Source organism: Drosophila bipectinata, chromosome XL (assembly GCF_030179905.1).
Source record: "Drosophila bipectinata strain 14024-0381.07 chromosome XL, DbipHiC1v2, whole genome shotgun sequence".
In the NCBI taxonomy this organism is placed as follows: domain Eukaryota; kingdom Metazoa; phylum Arthropoda; class Insecta; order Diptera; family Drosophilidae; genus Drosophila; species Drosophila bipectinata.
Window position 1 is genome coordinate 3,040,063 of NC_091734.1, and position 18,420 is coordinate 3,058,482.

Consider the following 18,420-nt stretch of genomic DNA (forward strand, 5'->3'; position numbering starts at 1 on the left):
TGACTCATCTGAAAATTTTGTGATAAACAACCCCCTGGGGCTATATACAGGGGGGGTTCAATTTCCAAAGAAAATAAAATGCATTTGTAATACTTTCTTCATGTAATTAAAGTTTCTTTAAAAAAAAAAAATAGAATAAAATATTTAAAACTAAATTATAAACAAGTAGTTCTATATAAAATAACTAAAAATATCTTATTCTTAGGATTATTCTTGAAAATAAAAACCCTCTTCATTAAAAAAAAAAAAAATACTACATTCTTTATACAGTTTTCGTTTCTTTTATTCGGTTTTGTGGTTTTTCTTGACTTTTTTTTTATTTTTTAATTTAAATGCAGGCTCCTCCTTACTTCTTTAAACGAAATACGCCGCCAGCTGGGCCATTTTATCCTTGGGCTGTCGGCCACCCCGTCCGCCACGCCCACCGCCTCCAGCGCCACCTGGACCACCGCCAGCAGCCACGGCTCCACCCACAGCAGCCGGTCCGCCGGCACCGCCGCCACGACCAGCCTTACCGCCACGGGATCCACCGCCGCGTACAGGTCGCGAGGCCACCGCCCGATGCTTCTCGACCAGGTGGGAGAAGTCCGCCGAGCAGAAGACACAGCCGCTCTTCTCCTCGCTGCCGTCCTTGAACTTGCTCTTGTCCGACTTGTAGACGACGGTCACCTGCTGGGCGCCGCACTCCTGGCACTTGGCCTCTGCAAAAGATTCGATTAGTTTCGCTTTGGAGAACACAAGAATGGAGGACAGGACACCAACCTTCGACTGTGACTTTGGTGGCACCCTTAAAGCAGTTGATGATGACGTCGCAGCGATTGCAGCCCAGCTTCCAGGTGGGCGCCAGGGTGCAGTCGAGCACTAGGACACCGGTGGGGCATTCAACGCATCCGGAAATGCCCAGGGTGTTCAGGGAGTGGGGGCAGGTGGCGTGGGTGCAGGTGTTGCAGCCCCCCAGATTGGGCATATCGCTGAACGGCGGATGGTTGTAGCAGTACGGGCAGAACGGATACGAACGCCCCTTGACGCCCGTCGAGAAGGCCAGCAGATCGAAGTCATCCAGCGGGCACTTGAACTCACGGTAGACCTTCACATTCCCGATGGGCAGGGAATAGGTTTCGTCGCAATGCGAGCAATGGAGACGAGCTGGTTTGGTCTGAAAAAGGGTTCAAAAGGATGTCCTTATAAGGATCTCTTCGGGTGAGCCAGTACCAACCTGTATGTACTTCATGTAGCGCCTGCACTTGCCACAGCGGGAGTGCGCCTTCCCCGACTCGGCCAGCGGCGAGAAGGACACCTCGAACAGGGCATCCATGTTGGCAATGTTCTTCACAAAGTACATGAACTTGAGCTTAAAGATCTTGATGGCGTGCCGGAGCACATCCTGAAAATCGGCCGATCCCTGGGCAATGAGGGTGAGCATCCGCTCCACCTCCGAACGCATGGTGGGCAGCACCAGTTCCGGATCGATCTTTTGATAGCCATGGACGAGGACAATGCCCAGTGTGGTGGGTATCAGCTTGCGTCCATTCTCGATGCGCACATAGTTGCGCTGGCAGATGTTGTTAATGTGCACCGGTATGGAGGCGTCCGTACCAATGCCGTGCTGTTCCATCAGGGTGATCAGCTCCGCCTCGGTGAGGTAGTCGGGCGGCCCCGTCTGACTTTCCGCCAGCCGGACATCATTGATGGCCACCTGGGTGCCCTGGACGAACGGCGGCATGGGTTCGTCGCGGCCAAAGGCCTGCCAGGTCATGACCTTGGTGAATCCAGCATCCAGCAGTACATTCGCCGTGCAGGAGAACGTCTCCAGGCCTACTCGCAGCTTTGCCGTTGTGGTGCGGTACTTCAAGTCCCGCGACACCGTGCCCATGAAGTGCCGGCAGATGAACTCGTAGACACGCCAGGTGTCGCGATCAAAGTCACTGCGGCTGCCCAGCTTCATGGGCGTGATCGGGGGATGGTCGCCGGCATCCTTGCCCTTGCGCGGTGTCTGCAGATCCCCCAAGATGGTCCTAGCCTCGTCACCAAAATCCCCGGACGGCTGCAGGACCCGGAGCACCGCCGGCAGATCAAAATTGGCCGGATACTGATTGGTCTCCGTACGCGGATAACTGATGTAGCCCTGAGTGTAGAGCCGCTCGGCGATCTGCATGGCCTGGAAGGGACCAATGCCCAGTCCCGAACTACAGATCCGCATCAGTTCCACGGTGTTGAGGGCCTGGGGCTTGCTCTTGAAGGCCTCTTTGCTGCTGACACTCTCCACCCTGCAAAGTAAACATGTCATAAGATGGTAATTATGGTAATCCTACACGCGATTCTCTTCTTTTGATGGATTTGGTCATGATCAGGTTTTTAGCCAATGACATCATTGGGGAGCCGGTAGGCAAGAAAAAGAGAGAATCTTCGGATAGGAATCTTCAAATCAAAATCTTACGTGGCTTCCTTCTGCTCCTTGACGCGGTTCAGGAGCGTGATGGCAATGTCCTTCTTGAAGACACGACCGCGCGCCCACTCCAAGGTAAACTCCGGCTGGCCGGCGAGTAGCTGCAGATACCAGAAGCTTTCCGGCTTGAAGGTCTGGATGTCGTCGTGCCGTTTCACGCAAAAGCCGAGCGTGGGTGTCTGACAGGGACCGTAGGAGATGAGGGACGAGTCCAGGTCGCCGTAGCGATCCTGAAAGAACTTTGTCTGGAAGCGGGTGAAGGCGCACCCGATACGCAAATCCAGCTCCTGGCGCGCATCCACCGACTTGGCCTCGTTCTCGTTCGGATGGCCCAGCGTTTCCATGGCGCCCTTGATGTCCTTATCGGTAATGGCCGAGAAGTGGGCACGGAAAGTCACCTGCCGACTGTAGACATTGTGGATAACACTCTGGACAGCGTCCATCACCTCGAAGCAAATGTTCTCGCCCTCCTTGTCGCAATCCAGCCAAAGGACCAGGAAATCACAGCCCCTGGCCTCGTGCGCCAGGAACGTGCGCATGTGCTGCTTGGGGTTCGTCTCCTTTTTCTCGGTGGGACAGCCGAAGAGCTCCACGGGATCAACCTTGTCCCAGGAGTTGTACTTGCTGATAAAGTCCAGCGACATAACGTGCCCGCACACCGATGTCATCCGAAAATGAACCGAGCCCTCGTTGCGGAAGTTGCCGGTCCACTCGTGAGTGGAGCAACCGTTTCCAGTCCCTAGAAGTGTTTGGAGCATTAAGGATTAAATGAGAAAGTGCCGGTACAAGGGGATTGGAAGCCCGTTGGCATTGAAATTACCCCTTTTCGGTGTGCTGCGCCCATTGGAGAGAATCGCCGCTAGCGAGGCAGCCAGCGAGGGCTTCTCGGCCACCATCAGTACACTCTTCATGGCCTAAATATAAGTGATGACTACTTTTTCTTGCGATTTGCCGGCTGTTTCCTTTTCCTCCTCCACCGGCTCCCGTTGGCGGTTCGATGAGGCTATTGAAGAGTTCGGTGTAACGGCTCTAGCGGGAAATTCAGTTGCTTCAGGCTCGGCCACACATGAGATTATCTCAATGGGGCTCCGCTTGCAAAATGTTTGTTAATATTTTCGCAAAAAAAAAAAGTTTGTAATACGCATAGAGATGGAACGAAATGATAGTTGGCAAATTATCGATAGACGGTTATCGATAGGATTAGCATAAACTCTTATACGTTTATAATAATACTTATAATTTTTATAATGCAATTTAAATATCTCTCCTAGATATGTTTTATTGGTTTTAAAGCCAAATGTTTAATAATTTTTAACTCAAAAACTTTTTTTTTTGAACCGGTTCGAAGACTCCCGCCCGATTCGCGAAAGAGAAAGGGAAAGGGAGAAGATAGTGTAGCCAGACCATCTGCCTGATATCGATGCAGCCCTGCCAAACAAAAAGCCACAAAAGATCGAGCCACAACAAAAAAAAATTCGGGCCCGAACGGTTGATCTTTAAACGCGGCGTCAGAATATTTGCAAGAATTGAACCCCGAACCAGCAACGTGCGAGCTGCAAAGTGCCAATTGCCAATCCCAAAGTGTTCCATTGCCAAGTGATGTGTTGTATGTGCGTGCCGAACTCCGAGAACTCCACTTGCTGACCACTTTTCAGTGCCAAGCCGTTCCTTTAACCAGTCATGGACCATCCTATTTTAAGTATTGCCAGGCTGCTCCTTCTGGTGGCGGCCTGGTCCGGTGGCCAGGCCCAAGAGACGCCACCGGTGTCGTCTGCCTCGTCGCCCGCCCGCCCGCCGCCCCGCGTCAAGCTGAACAAATGCTGCCACATGGGCGAGTACCTGAACGAGACGACCCGATCCTGCAACGCCGGCAGTCCGGAGCAGTGGGTGCCTATGGTGTATCTGGTGCAGCAGCAGCGATTCTTCGAGCCCGTCGGCGGTAGTCCGCGCTTCATGAAGTTCCTGCCCCACACGCGTCCCCAGTGCCCGGATCAGTACCAGGAGCTCATCCGCAGCCGGAACACCAACGTAATGCTATTCCCCAATGGCAGTCTGTATGTGAGGGAGCGCGGCCTGTTCGTGGAGCCGCAGAACTACTGTGTGGACTGGCAGGTGGCCCTCGTCTGCCTCGACCACGACAAGCAGCAGCCACAGCAGCCGAACGGCAGCGATCCCGACCAGCGTCAGGAGCAGCCGGATGTCCTGCGCCTGCGCAAGTGCTGCGGCAAATACGGCAGCTACGACACCCAGAAGAAGGACTGTGATCTGCAGCCGAACCATCCAGCGGATGGACAACTCCGCCTCGCCCCCCAACTTCAGCTGGGCAGCTACGAGACGATATACGGCCTGCCGGAGTGCTCCTCCCCCGGAGGCTATGCCATCGCCGGGGACTGGACTGAGGGGAAGCTGAATCGCTCCAACCGCCACCTCCAGCTGCCGCACACGAATCTCAGTGCGGATCAGTACTGCCTGGAGCATACGCAGCGCGAGGGCGAGGTGAAGATCATTGCCTGCCAGTACCTGTTCAGTCCGGAGATCTACGATCCCGACCTGGGCCCCGGCGAGATTCACGGCAATAACCTGCAGAGGGCCGTGCTTACGGGCGGCATACTCGTGTCTATTGTCTTCCTGGCCGCCACTCTGGTGGCCGGATTCATGCTGCCGGCAGTCCATCACGCCCTCCACTGGCGGTGCCAGATCTGCTACATCTTCTGCCTGCTGGTGGGCAAGGTGCTGCTGGCCATCGAGGAGTTCAGCACCGGCCTGGAGCCGGGCACCGCCTGGTGCCTGATGCTGGCCATATCGATGCATTTCTTCTTCCTGGCCGCCTTCTTCTGGCTGAACACCATGTGCTTCAACATTTGGTGGACGTTCCGGGACTTTCGGCCCAGTTCCCTCGAGCGCAGCCAGGAGGCGCTGCGTCTCTTCCTCTACTCGATGTACGCCTGGGGCGGACCCCTGCTCATCGCGATTGTGGCCGCCTGCGTAGACCAGCTGCCGGAGACGAGCCTGCTCCGACCCGGATTCGGCCAGTTGTACTGCTGGTTCGACAATCGCTCCCTCTCCATCTTCGCCTACTTCTACGGACCCATCGGCCTCCTGCTGTGCGCCAACATCGTCCTCTTCATGTCCACCACCCACCAGCTGACCTGCGGCCTGTGGAAGCGCGACGACGTCAAGTCCTCCACGGAAAAGTCCGCCCTCGGTCGGGTCTGTCTCAAGCTCGTGGTGGTGATGGGCGTCACCTGGATAGCGGACATCATCTCGTGGCTGGTCGGGGGTCCGCATGGCGCCTGGTTCGCAACGGATCTGATCAACGCCCTCCAGGGTGTCTTCATCTTCATTGTGGTGGGCTGCCAGCCGCAGGTGTGGACCGCCTGCCGTCGCATCTGCTGCCCCCGGTTGCGCCACGACATCACCAACACCACCAACGGTGTCCAGCATTCGAGCAGCTCCCAGGGTCTGCCCTCGATGGCCGGCGGCACCGAATTCACGCAAAACACCAGCATGCCGAGCAGTCCAGCGGCGGATAGTGGCTTCCCGGAGGACACCACCACCACCGACAAGGCGGATGGCCACCCAACATCATCATCACCCGTAACAGTTCCCCCCAAAATGGAGACTATCTGCTAAACGTAAGTTGAATATCCGATAAGGTGTTTGATGATGGACTTGGTATCTTTATAGAGTATCTACCACCTGGGTGGGGGGGACTACTCCGTCACTGACAAGCGGGTCTCTTGATGGACTTGTCCGAGGGGGACAGACTGGGGGCTTGGAGCTTGTGGCTTTGAGGAATGCAAAGAATTTCAATGTTTATTTATTTATTTATTTTATTTGTTTGTTTGTTTGTCATACATCGTAGCAGGTACTCCAGCTCAAGTATCAAGTCTTACTAAAGAGGAGCAGCTCCTTCCACTCCCTTCCACCTTCCACAAATATTAGTCGCCAGTCTGGTAGTAAGAGTGAGCTTCTATCTTCCATTAACTCGATGAGTAATCTAATCCAGAAGTCACTTTCCCTCATGGTCTCTGTGATGCTATTTTGTGATAAACCATCTCCACGTCTGGGTCTTCCAGAGTAGCTTGGTGGGTCTCATGATTATCACCATCCAGTACCATAAATAATGATGATAATTATCATACACATGTGACCTGAATATTTCAATATTATTCCAAATATTGAGTAAGATGGGTACACTATTGAATGAAATGAATCATTTTTTAAATAAATGAGACATTATATGGTAGGATTGCATCTCTAGAGAGGCTTTATAGCCCTGTCCGCGTGTCCGTGTGTCCGCTTATTGCTCTTTTTTGGAAAATACTCTCTTAGTTTTCAGGATATTGGCTTTAAACTTGCCATATTAACTAGAAAATCGTATTTCATACTCTATAAGATTCAAATTCATCTCTAGAGAAGCTTTATAGCCCTGTCCGCGTGTCCGTGTGTCCGCTTAAGTGTCTTTTTGTGGAAAATACTCCCTTAGTTTTCAGGATATTGGGTTTAAACTTGGCATTCTACTTAGAAAGTCATCTTCCATAAGCTAGAAGTCCATAATTCATCTCTAGAGTAGCTTTATAGCCCTTTCCGCGTGTCCGTGTGTCCGCTAATCCCCTTTTATGCAAAATACTCTCTCAATTTCAAAGCTATTGACTTCAAACTTGCTCCACTAGCTTAATTCTACATTATAAACCATATATTTAAATTTCAACAGAATCATAAGACTATATCATATAGTTCCTAATAGATCTCTTGGGTTATATGAGCTCCTAGGGTTATTTAGGGTTATTTCTAGTCCTCACTCCGAAATACCCTTTTTATGGCCCTCGTTGACCCCATTGGTCTGTTAAGGTTTTCCATCCATATGATATCCAGAAGACTCGGCAGCTACCTGGAGAGTTTTCCCAACACGGCGCCGCCATAAAGTCCAGCAGTGTCCGGTTTTTATGAGTTTTGGAAAAACGAATTATATAGCTAGTAGTAGTAGGATACTAGAATTTACATTTCTACTTTTTCCCATCTTGCCATCTTTACGACATGCGCCAAGTTTACGATTTCGCGTTTACCACTCGAGTTTTCTCATTTTCTTTTTTCCAAAATTTTCATAATAAAATGATGAAAATGTTTTGGCATTGCCGTTGCCATTGCGTTATATTGTTTTTCACTGGAAAAACTCTGACTAGGCCAGGCCAGGCCGGATCGGACCGGACCAGGGCATTCCAGCTTCCTGCCGATTTCCACATGGCCATAAAGTAATCAGCACAACCCTTGACACACACACGCAACCGGGATAGATAATGTCCGGATGGATTCGGGTTCGGATCGTAGCATCTCGTATCTGAAAGAAAAAAAGGGGAAAATTGAGTTTAAATTGGACTCACCGGCGACGACTACGACGAGCAATGTGATAAGCGTCTCGGTCTCTCGGTCTCGGTTTTGTGTATTTTCCTCATTGGTATTTATGTATGTATGTATTTATGTATTTATGTATTTATGTATTTATGTATATATGTATGTATGTATATGGTATGTGTTAACTCGATTGCCTCAAGTGGTCTTGACACATCCCAAATGAGCCAAAGTAAACTCGGTCTTAACATCTTAAGATCCCCAGATACAGTAATGCCTCCATATACCATACCAACTCTATAAACATTGAGCAAGTTTTTTGTTTAATTTGGAAATCTTACTTGTTTTCTTAGGGAATATTATTTGTAGAATATAAGAAGATAAATAGAGGAAGAAATCAATAAAGAAACTACCTTTTTTACATATATTTTTAATCATGTTTGAACTTGTCTTTGAAGAGATCCTTTTTTATCGATTAACTTGAAATATGTTTTATGAAAGTCGCTGATTTTTTTATTCCACTATAATATTTGTTTTTGGAAGGTGCTATAAAGTATCTATTATATTTAAACGAAAAGAAAGAAATTATTTTTTTAAAAAGAAGAAAGAAGAAAAAAAAGAAGATTTTAAAAGTCTTCTTGAATCTTCTTAAAAGAAGAAACAAGTTTTAGAAAAGATTCTTAAAATGGTTCAATTAGGGAATTGTTTTTTGAATTTATTCAACAATATTATCAGTTTTTTAACAGCTGATAATATAACAAAAATTATTGAAAAATATAACATTTTTTCTACATAAAACTATGTTTTTTACCTTTTCTTTATCATGTTTAAACATGTTTCTGCCTAGATTCTTTCACCAATAGTCCTCCTTTAGTTCGATAGTTCTTTTAAGAAAGTTTCTGTTGTTTATTCCACAATAATCTTAAGTTTATTAGAAGTTCTGTAAAGTATTAAATTAAATTAAAAAAAGAATTTGTTTCACATGTTTCAAAATCATGTTTAAACATGTTTCTTAACTAAAGCTTTTAATCGTTTTATGCGATAGTTTTTTTTTATAAAAATTGTATTTATTTATCCAACAATAATATTAGTACTTTCTAGAAGTAATTATAAAATATAATAATTAAAATACAAGAAACTATTTTTTTTTTAGATTCCTCAAATCAAGTTTAAACATGTTTTTTGTTTAAAGCCTTTGTATTCGATTGATTCGATAGTTCTTTTTAAGAAATCTACGGCTTTTAAGCAAAAAGTTCATTAATTTTTCTAGAAAACGTATAAAAACTTAGTCAAAATTTACCAAAAAATAATTTTTAAAATTATTTCCCAACGAGACCCCTTTTTTGTAACCCGGATATGGAAGTTAATGGTTTTAAATGTTTTTTTTTTTTTTTTGGTTGTCTGACTGTTTGCCTTTGGGTCATTTTTGTGTTGGTTTTTTTGGTCGGTTTTTGTTTTTTTTTTTATATTTTGGGCCCTGCTGGCGTCATTTTTGGAATCCGGCCTGGGGTCGGGGAGGGGTGGTGGGAAAACAGATGTGATTTTTTGATGTGTGGCCCGCGCTGAGTGTCCGAGGTTTTGCCCAGCGAATGAGAAACCAAAACAAACACTGGGTTTTTGGCCCATTGGCTATTATGCAATCGAGAGTGTTATGGTTCCAAAAAAAAAAAAAAAAACCAAACTATGGCTCACGCAATAATGGAATGTGCAGGGCATCAGTTGCCTTGAAACTGTTTATTCCCAGTTCCTCTAAAACTGTGACCTGCAATCAGGGCGAGTGTGCGTGTGTGTGCGTATTTGTTGCAAGTTGCAGCTGCTGTGCAATTTCTTTTCTTTTGCGTAATCCCCAGATCATCATGCCCCGTCACGCTTCTCCCTCATCCCCTCATCATGGCATAGGGAAACCTCCATGTTGGAGTAGCAAAAATAAGGGCCAAATCTCAAAGGAAAAAGGGTGGTAGGGGGGGGGTTAAACGCATCGTTTGTCAACCAAATTGCAACAAGATGCACCGGGGGCACAATGCAACATCAGCATTTGTAATATCACAGATATGCATCGTTGAGTTTGCGGGGAAAAACAAGGCCGAAATAGTTTTTCCTAAAAATAATTCGTTTTGCAACACTTGAGTTTGTGAAGACTTTAATTACCGTTAGAGAGGTTTAGTTTTTGGAGTTTTATATGTTTTTACTACTTAATTCTTAATATAATTAGGACTTTGTTTAAGAATTATCACTACCTCTATTAATAAAATAGTTTTTTTTTAAGAATACTAACTCGTTTTGCAACACTTGAGTTTTAAAAATCTTTTATTACCGTTAGAGAGGTTTTGCTTTAAGAGTTATTGATTTTTTATATTTAATTCTCAATTTAAATTAACAATTATCACTATTTAGTCTTTTTTTCTGAAAAATACTCCTTAAATAAAATTGATATAAATCGTTTTACAACACTAAAGCTTAAAAATACTTCTTATACCGTTGTTGCTATTTGAAAACCTTTATTTTTCTTCATTTTTAATAATATTATTTATATTTTTGTACGTGATGATAATTAAGAATTACCAATTATCCAACTACTTGCGTGACTTTTATGAAAAAAATCCAAAAGAACAGCTGGGCTGGTAAATTAATTGGAAAAACTCTCACTAATGAATTTCTTCCTGTTGACTTTTTATACAAATTAGCAGGAAAGAAAAAAATGAAAATGAAAATGAATTTAAATTGTATAAAATGAGAGGCACACGCTTCGCTTTAATTGAATTTAGCGGCAATTTTTAATTTGAACGTTCTGCAGTTTTTTTTTTTTTTATTCAAGTTGTATAATTGCAATGTGGCCCATTTAAATTTTACGCAGGGCATTATTTTGTGTGTTTTTTTTTAATTTGCAACTCCGACGATCGTCCCCCGTCATTTGATGCCTCAATGGGGACAGTCGGGGCCTTTACAATAAAGGGACTACAAATAGGAATTAAGAATAATCAAAAAATAATAAAAATAATGTGACCAAAGTTGTAAAAATGTAATAAAAGGTGAAAGGATTTTGTAAGAGTTCAAGCTAAAATTTTATAAAATATGTATTTTCTTTATGTCTTTACTTAAATGACTGACACTGTAGGAACTTGTAATATATATGTACATACATCATACCGTTTATAAATACCTACTACTTTTTTCTTTTCTTTTCTTTTTTTCTTCATTTTATCATCTACAGACAACTGAGACGAGCGACAATGCGAAAGTGAGCCCCGGATCCAAGTTTCCAGACCCTGAGAGTTGCCCCGAATGGCAATGGGCAAGCCCAGCAGAAGCTCAAGCCGAAGCCGCAGCGGAAAAGCAACAAAAGCCGAGTCTTTTTTTTTTTTTTTTTTTTGAGACGCAAGTGAGGGCACACTTGCGCAATAGCAGTCAGCAACAACAAAAACAACAAAAACAGGAGCATTCAAGCACGCGCAATGACCGGCCCAGCTAATTGTACATGAATGTGTATGTGTATGGTTGTATGTATGTGTGTGGGTATGATTTTCGAAATCGGCCAACAACCGCAGATGGAACAAAAGTACTCAGTATTCAACTTCAATTTAAAAGCAAGGCACAAAAGAAATGTCTATTTAATTCACAAAATGTCTCTTAGATGGGAAAGAAAGAGATGGCGAATGCAATAGAGGTAGGAGGCAGAAACCAGTCAAAGTAACGGTACATCGAGTGTGGTCAGGTCACATTAGCACGTTCTAATTGGACGATAGTCGGTCAGTGTTGCAAAATCACATTTGACACAGGCTTAGGGCCTTCTCTATTGGTATTTAGATATCGGAGACCCCGTTTGACAAGAACCAGAACACACTTGGGACAATGGTATGTGCGGCAAACAGGAATTTGTTTTTTTTTTTCTTCTTTTTTTTCCACAATAGACAAAGCGCATCTATTGTTACGTGCTTTCTCCACCTCTCTCGCTCTCTCTCTCTCTATTCGCCGGTGATCGGTGAGGCAAACCACAAGGAATTTTTTGTTGAGGTTTGATATTCTATTTGCTAGTTTAAAAAAAAAAAAAAAAAAAAAAAAAAAAAGAATCTCAAGTGTGAGAAAAACAGCAGCCGTCGAAACCAAACAAACAAAGAATATATATATATGTATCTATATATATGTAGTTGTGTGTTTAACATTTAAATTAGCCAAATTCCCATTGACGACTCCACCAACTGCATATGTACATACATACATATATACATATGTATAGCTATGTATTCTTTGTGTTTTTGTATTTCGATTGCCTAATCATTTTGTTTTTACGATCATCTAAGTGGATTCCTTTTTTAAGACTCTGGAGAAAATAATACTGACTGAAACTATTTTTATGTATGCGCTGGAATCTGATTCCACTGACTCGACTCATTTTTTTCTTTATGTGTAGAGTAAACAATTGAAATTTATTTACTTGCTGGCATAAACAAAAACAAAAAAAAGGGCATCCGAAAAGTTAATAGTAAACACACACATATATATATATATATATATCTGAGAAATCAGTGAAAGATCTAATTGATCATCGAAAGTTCAACGATATCGATCGATCAAGGTTAAAAGTAAGGCCGAAAATGGAAACCCTACACACACACACATTCATATAGTTGGCGCCAAAAATTGAAATCCCCCCCTCTATCTATACCCCTAACGTATTTTATATTTTAGTTCTTGAAACCGCAGAAACTACAATGCAGTACAATTATTATTTCTTATATATTTTTTTTTTAATTTTGTGAAAAAGAATTTTAATTTTAATTTAAGGCACGTTTAACGTGCGTGATAACGATTATCATCAACGAGAACAAGTTAAAATATTGTATTATCATTTAGTGGAACTTCCAAAGTGTTCAGGCCAAAAGTTTATATATTTTTTTTCATCCCATTACTATATATTAAGTCTTACTCGATAATTTGTATATGTTTTTATTTTGTATATAACCAACGAGGACTTTATATATATATATATATATATTTTGTCAATTCAGTATATATTGTATGTATTTTTTTCAAATCGAATTGAATCGAATGTGAAATGAACGAATAATGACTGATAATAACAAAGGCAGCGAATACTTTACAACTAGTTCATATTTTTGATACTAACTATTGACTATTTTGTATATAAAAACGAAAGGATATCGTATATATATTTTGTAAATCTATTGGCTTAACTATTTTAAATCCAATATGCTAGTTGTATGCCTAAATTTATACTCGAAACCCCATGTAACTCAACATCGAATAAATGTAGTTATTAAGTTTTAGTCTGTAGATCGAAGCCCCGCCCCTCCCCCTCAAGAGTATTTTAAAACGATAATTATCATATAATGTATGTCTTTCATAAGGAATATATCAATAATAATTCGCTTTTGTAGGCGTGCGTGTATGAGGCAGCATCCCATTATATTTTTCTCCAATACGATAGCACCACCCCCCTCCATTAAATACCCAACGGACGCCCCTGTCTGTGCTATTAATTTATGGCACACACAGAGGAAAAAGCGTTTTTATAGATAAACATGCGGAACAAAATTGTTCGAAATGGCAATTAAATGAAACCGAAACTGAAACTGTTCGGCAGATCTGTTGGCATTAATGCGCAGCTATATAGCTATATATTCTATATAATATGTATTTTGTATACAACGACTCTACAAAACAATTGTCATTGACCGAAACAACCACTAAACTATTTATATTTATACCGTACAATAAAGCTTTTTGGCAAATATCAATGGAACTGAACAAACAAAAACACAGATGGCATCTCATGGTCGGGTTTTTTCAGTTTTTCCCCCCCTTTCTTATGGATACGGATACCCATGTTCCCAATTTCCAATTCCCAATCCCCAAGCTCTTTCCAGCCGAGTGATGAGGATGGTGACCCACTTCAGATTCCTCCGAGTGTCTGCGAGGAAACCCTCTTCCACCGTGGGACTCTCAAACCGCAATCTTCTATTGCCACCTTCGGCAGTTTGTCAACCAGCTCTCGTCTCCCGGACCCCTTTTGTATGCAAATTAGTTAAGAGAACAGAGTGGTATGATTCAAAATACCAAAAGGTTAATCATTTTTGGTTTTTTTGGCATCAAAATATATGCATTTAATCTCCAATAAAAAGAAAAGAAAACACTCATGATCAGTTGGATTTTTTATCGGATTGGCTAAGAATTAGCTGTTGGCCCAAAATGCAGCCCACAGTCCGCAGGTGTGGCTTTTATTTACAGTTTGTGGTGCAATCAACCTTTAAGGCAATGTTTGCGAGAGCGAAAAACCGGTTAAATATATTTAAAAATTCACCGGCACTCAATAACACCGTCATCGCCTCTCCAAATAGCAAAAATGAAAAAAAATATATATTAATTGTCGAGTAGGCATATTGGCCATGTTACTGACCCAAAATTCACAATCAAGTCCGACTGCATTCACAAAAAAAATATATGCAGCGTCAGCATTATCTTGTTTTTAATTAAAATGAAGCAAAAACAAAAAATTAAAAGTTATTATAATTACTACTAGTGGAATATTATGTAATTGCCATTAATTTATAGTGATAATTAACAAAAATTCAGTTTTTTTAAATAAAAAAATGTCTTAGGGATGAGAAATTTAAAAGGACTCTATTCTCGATCAATCACGCAACCAGGGCTGGCAACTGGCTATCGTTATTAGTAATATTCGATATCGATATTCCACCTCTAATAAAAATCGATTATTTTGTTTGTGCTGCCACCTTTCCAACAAATAATGAGGCCAGATTTTAATAATACCAAAAAATTAGAGACCACTGTTATCGAAAATCCTGAGCTGAATAGCCGTGCGGCTACACGATTTTGCAGAGGAAGTGAATAAGTGAATAGGCAAGCGGTCCCATCTTCCATCCTACGAACGAACAACCAGCAACGTGTAAGTAACCCAAATTAAAGCATCTTATTGGCGTTAAAAGGAATCCCCCACCGGCCACAAAAATTCTGCCCCACCAAAGCGCGGCCTGGAGCCGCATTCTTCGCTTCGGCCGCACTCAGAATTCCGGTGCGTCTGTCTTTCGTTTTGCGCCCGGCTGCTGAACATGCTGATGCGGGCGGCGTCGTTCTTTTGGTCCCGGGAATAACCAATTCCGTTATTTGCCCCAAATTTGGGCCGTATCCCGTATCGTCCGTGCTCTGTGTCTACCCTTGCCCCATCGGGCCCGACGAACTCTGCCGGCGTCAGACGACGTGGTCGAGCCGCGTGCTGTGCCAAAAATGATGCGAAAACATTGAAATCCATATAACTATGGCTGTCATGCCACCAAAACCATGGTCTAGCCACTAAAATGGCAAGTGGGGCAGCCCAAGGACCTGGAAATGCCAAAGGCAGTGACCAAAAAATTCAATTTCTCCGTTCGGAAAGTGAGGTTAGATCTGAATTGCAAAAAAAAGAAAAAAAAAAAATACGATGAAATTTGCGTCATGTTTCTGGCCGACAGCGCCGTCGACGCCGGCGTCGTCGTCGTCTGTCTCTGTCTGTCTGTCTGTTTGTTTGTTCATCTGTGTATATGTATGTTTGTGCGTGTTGGCGCGTGCTATTGTGTTTGTTAGAATTTGATTTGTTTTTTTTAAATAAAACGCAACGTAAAGGAGCATTTCATCTACCAGGGAAAGTGCTCTTCACGTGAAACCCTCCTGCCTGGCCAGTGCACTCAATTATATAGCAAAGCGGCGGCATTTTGGCGCGCTTTGCAGCGTCGTGCACACAGGTTTCCTTCCTTCTTTCTTCTACATATACATATATATATATAGTATATAAGAGTAACTGTTTACAGCGGCATGCCGCATGCCTCAAATTTCCAAATTCCATGAGTCATTGGAGAAGCCAAAGCCTACTAGGGTGTCGAGAAAAGAATTTCAAAAATTATCGAAATTTTTAGAAGGATCTAGACATCTATCTAGTCATCGTTTGGATTTGGTCCTCTCTCCTGGCACTTTAATTTTCTTAATCCTGTACAAGTCTGAGTCTAGTTTGGTCATCAATATAATTGAAAAAAAAATAATAAGGTTCCAGATCTAGGTATGTTTTTTTTTTTCCTTCCTTCCGCCCGGCGGCGCTTACCTGCCTTCTCCCTCTCCATTTCAATGTCCTTCGACCCTTCTCTTATTTTTACGGCTTCTCAGCAGGAGCAGCAGCTGCATTATCCTTGCGCTCTCCCTGCTCTTCTTGTTCTCTTTGGCGGCTTGGGCGAACAGCTGTTTGGTCGTCCTTGGCGGGCTTTGCCGCATCACATTCTTGGTCAGAGCACGACATCCGAATGTGTCCGTCAGTCGCCTGGCGCTCGCCGAACAGCCAACACACACACACTCACTCCTCTCCTCATCCTCTCAGCCTTAGTTCCTGAATCTCAAATCCCGCCAATCTTAAGCATCGAACTGAAACAAGAAACCAGATAATTAAAGGATTATTCTTCAATAACAGCCTACATCATCGCCGCCAAACCCCAGAAAGAAATACCAGTAATAGCAGGATGGCACAGGAAGGTCAAGATATCCCCACGTTCAAGTGTGTGCTAGTCGGTGATGGCGGTACTGGCAAGACGACGTTCGTCAAGCGCCACATGACCGGCGAGTTTGAGAAGAAGTATGTGGCCACACTCGGCGTGGAGGTGCATCCGCTCATCTTCCACACCAATCGCGGCGCTATTCGTTTCAATGTCTGGGATACGGCCGGCCAGGAGAAGTTTGGTGGCCTGCGCGACGGCTACTATATTCAGGGTCAGTGCGCTGTCATCATGTTCGATGTGACGTCTCGTGTTACCTACAAGAACGTACCCAACTGGCATCGTGATCTGGTCCGTGTCTGCGAGAACATACCCATAGTACTGTGTGGCAACAAGGTCGACATCAAGGATCGTAAAGTCAAGGCCAAGAGCATCGTCTTTCACCGGAAGAAGAATCTGCAGGTGAGCTTTGAATTACTCTTCGGAGAATTTCTTGAGAAACTAATCCTCTATTTGTGTTTTGCAGTATTACGATATTTCTGCCAAGTCGAACTATAACTTTGAAAAACCATTCCTGTGGCTGGCTCGTAAGCTGGTCGGTGATCCAAATCTGGAGTTTGTTGCCATGCCAGCTCTTCTGCCGCCCGAGGTTAAAATGGACAAGGATTGGCAGCTGCAGATCGAGCGGGACTTGCAGGAGGCCCAGGCGACCGCTCTGCCCGATGAGGATGAGGATCTATAAGCATATTTATAATTAATATCCGGCCGGCTTACTACACATCCTCAAACAAACACAAACACACACACCCACACACACATCCATCCTCACCTCCATATATATACATATACAAACAATTATAAATAGAAAAAAAAAAAAAAAAAAAAAACGGCATAGAGCAGCAGGAAGCATTCATTATTGGAAAGCCACATCAAGGATGTGGGGAAGCTGCAATACACACAAGACATTACCAATCCAATCCAACCAACAACAATAACAGAAACTGCAACAACAACAACACCAAGAAGGAAAGCAACAACCAACAACAACAACAACAACAAGAAAGAATTAGGAGTCGCAGCAATAAATATACTGATTATAATTGTAAACTGGGCGTTCGGGTTGGCTTTAAACGGTCTTGCCGCAACCGTTTGACCGCCGAACGCATTTTATATATATATATATACTTTAGATCCACTCATTTATAAGTCGGTTATAATTGATTATTTTTTTTTTGTTTTATTTCCATTTCGTTGGTATGGCAAATCTTCTAAAAAAAAAAAAAATATATATATATAAAAAAAAATGGTCCTAAATCGTGGAAATGCGAATTACACAACCGAAAGGGAAAGATGAAAAACAAACTAAGTAAAATAAAAAGAAAAACAAATTTTTACAAAAAAAAACAACCTCTGGTATTGGAAATAATTTTTCAAAAAAATAAAATAGTGCAAGCCCGGAATAGAAAGAGATGGATATAGGAGATGTAGATGAAAGTGAGCGAGACAAGCAACAACAACAACAGGCAAAAAAAAAGAACTGAATTAAAAAAAAAAAAAATAAAATAAAAAATAAAAGCAACAAAATGAATAGAATGGGAAGGCCTCCGAATCCACATCATGTTATTAATCTAAGAAATAAAAAAAAAAATAATATTTAAAAAAAAAACGTCAAAATGTATTTAAAGAAAAAAAAATTAAAAAAAAAAAAGGTTGCTATAAAAAAAGACGATGAAAAATAAAGAATAAAAAATAAAAGGCCTGGGTATTTTTCTTCGTCACCTACTTGGATTCAAACTAACGGTTACTTTTGTCATTTAGCTGTCAAAATTTATATAATTTTTATTAGGATAGCTATAATTTTTTTAATTTTTATTTTTGACTTCCTTGTCCTCCAACCGCCAGTTAAAAAGAGTCCTATTCCGGATATCCAGTTTCTTGGCGACGCTGGAGATGCTGGGGGAAGGCAAGGGTCGTCAGGCGCATCTGGATTCTTGAATCCGGGCTATGTGAAGACATCTCCGCGGGGAACACTGCCACTGGACCACTTGAAACCGGACATGTAATCACATACCCAAAGGTCTGCCATCCTCAGGATCAGCCAGGAGAGGAATGCAAGCCAAGATATAGAAC

The 18,420-nt window shown here is 43.0% G+C and overlaps 3 protein-coding genes across 3 annotated transcripts; 2 read left to right on the plus strand and 1 right to left on the minus strand.

Moving 5' to 3' along the window:
- Nucleotides 1-258: 258 nt before the first annotated feature.
- Nucleotides 259-3,608, minus strand: Top3beta (topoisomerase 3-beta). Its single transcript, XM_017234269.3, has 5 exons — nucleotides 3,267-3,608; nucleotides 2,438-3,185; nucleotides 1,217-2,267; nucleotides 763-1,156; nucleotides 259-701 (listed from the first exon to the last, which is right to left on the minus strand). The coding sequence occupies exons 1-5, from the start codon at nucleotides 3,355-3,357 to the stop codon at nucleotides 355-357; spliced, it is 2,631 nt and encodes an 876-aa protein (XP_017089758.2). The 5' UTR covers nucleotides 3,358-3,608; the 3' UTR covers nucleotides 259-354.
- A 276-nt stretch (nucleotides 3,609-3,884) lies between these two features.
- On the plus strand, nucleotides 3,885-13,956 carry mthl1 (methuselah-like 1). The gene is made up of 2 exons (XM_017234256.3): nucleotides 3,885-6,081; nucleotides 11,010-13,956. The coding sequence occupies exon 1, from the start codon at nucleotides 4,127-4,129 to the stop codon at nucleotides 6,077-6,079; it is 1,953 nt and encodes a 650-aa protein (XP_017089745.1). The 5' UTR covers nucleotides 3,885-4,126; the 3' UTR covers nucleotides 6,080-6,081; nucleotides 11,010-13,956.
- A 616-nt stretch (nucleotides 13,957-14,572) lies between these two features.
- On the plus strand, nucleotides 14,573-17,906 carry Ran (RAN, member RAS oncogene family). Its single transcript, XM_017234247.3, has 3 exons — nucleotides 14,573-14,723; nucleotides 16,269-16,752; nucleotides 16,817-17,906. Exons 2-3 carry the CDS (start codon nucleotides 16,318-16,320, stop codon nucleotides 17,030-17,032), a joined length of 651 nt encoding a protein of 216 aa, XP_017089736.1. The 5' UTR covers nucleotides 14,573-14,723; nucleotides 16,269-16,317; the 3' UTR covers nucleotides 17,033-17,906.
- Nucleotides 17,907-18,420: the final 514 nt, after the last annotated feature.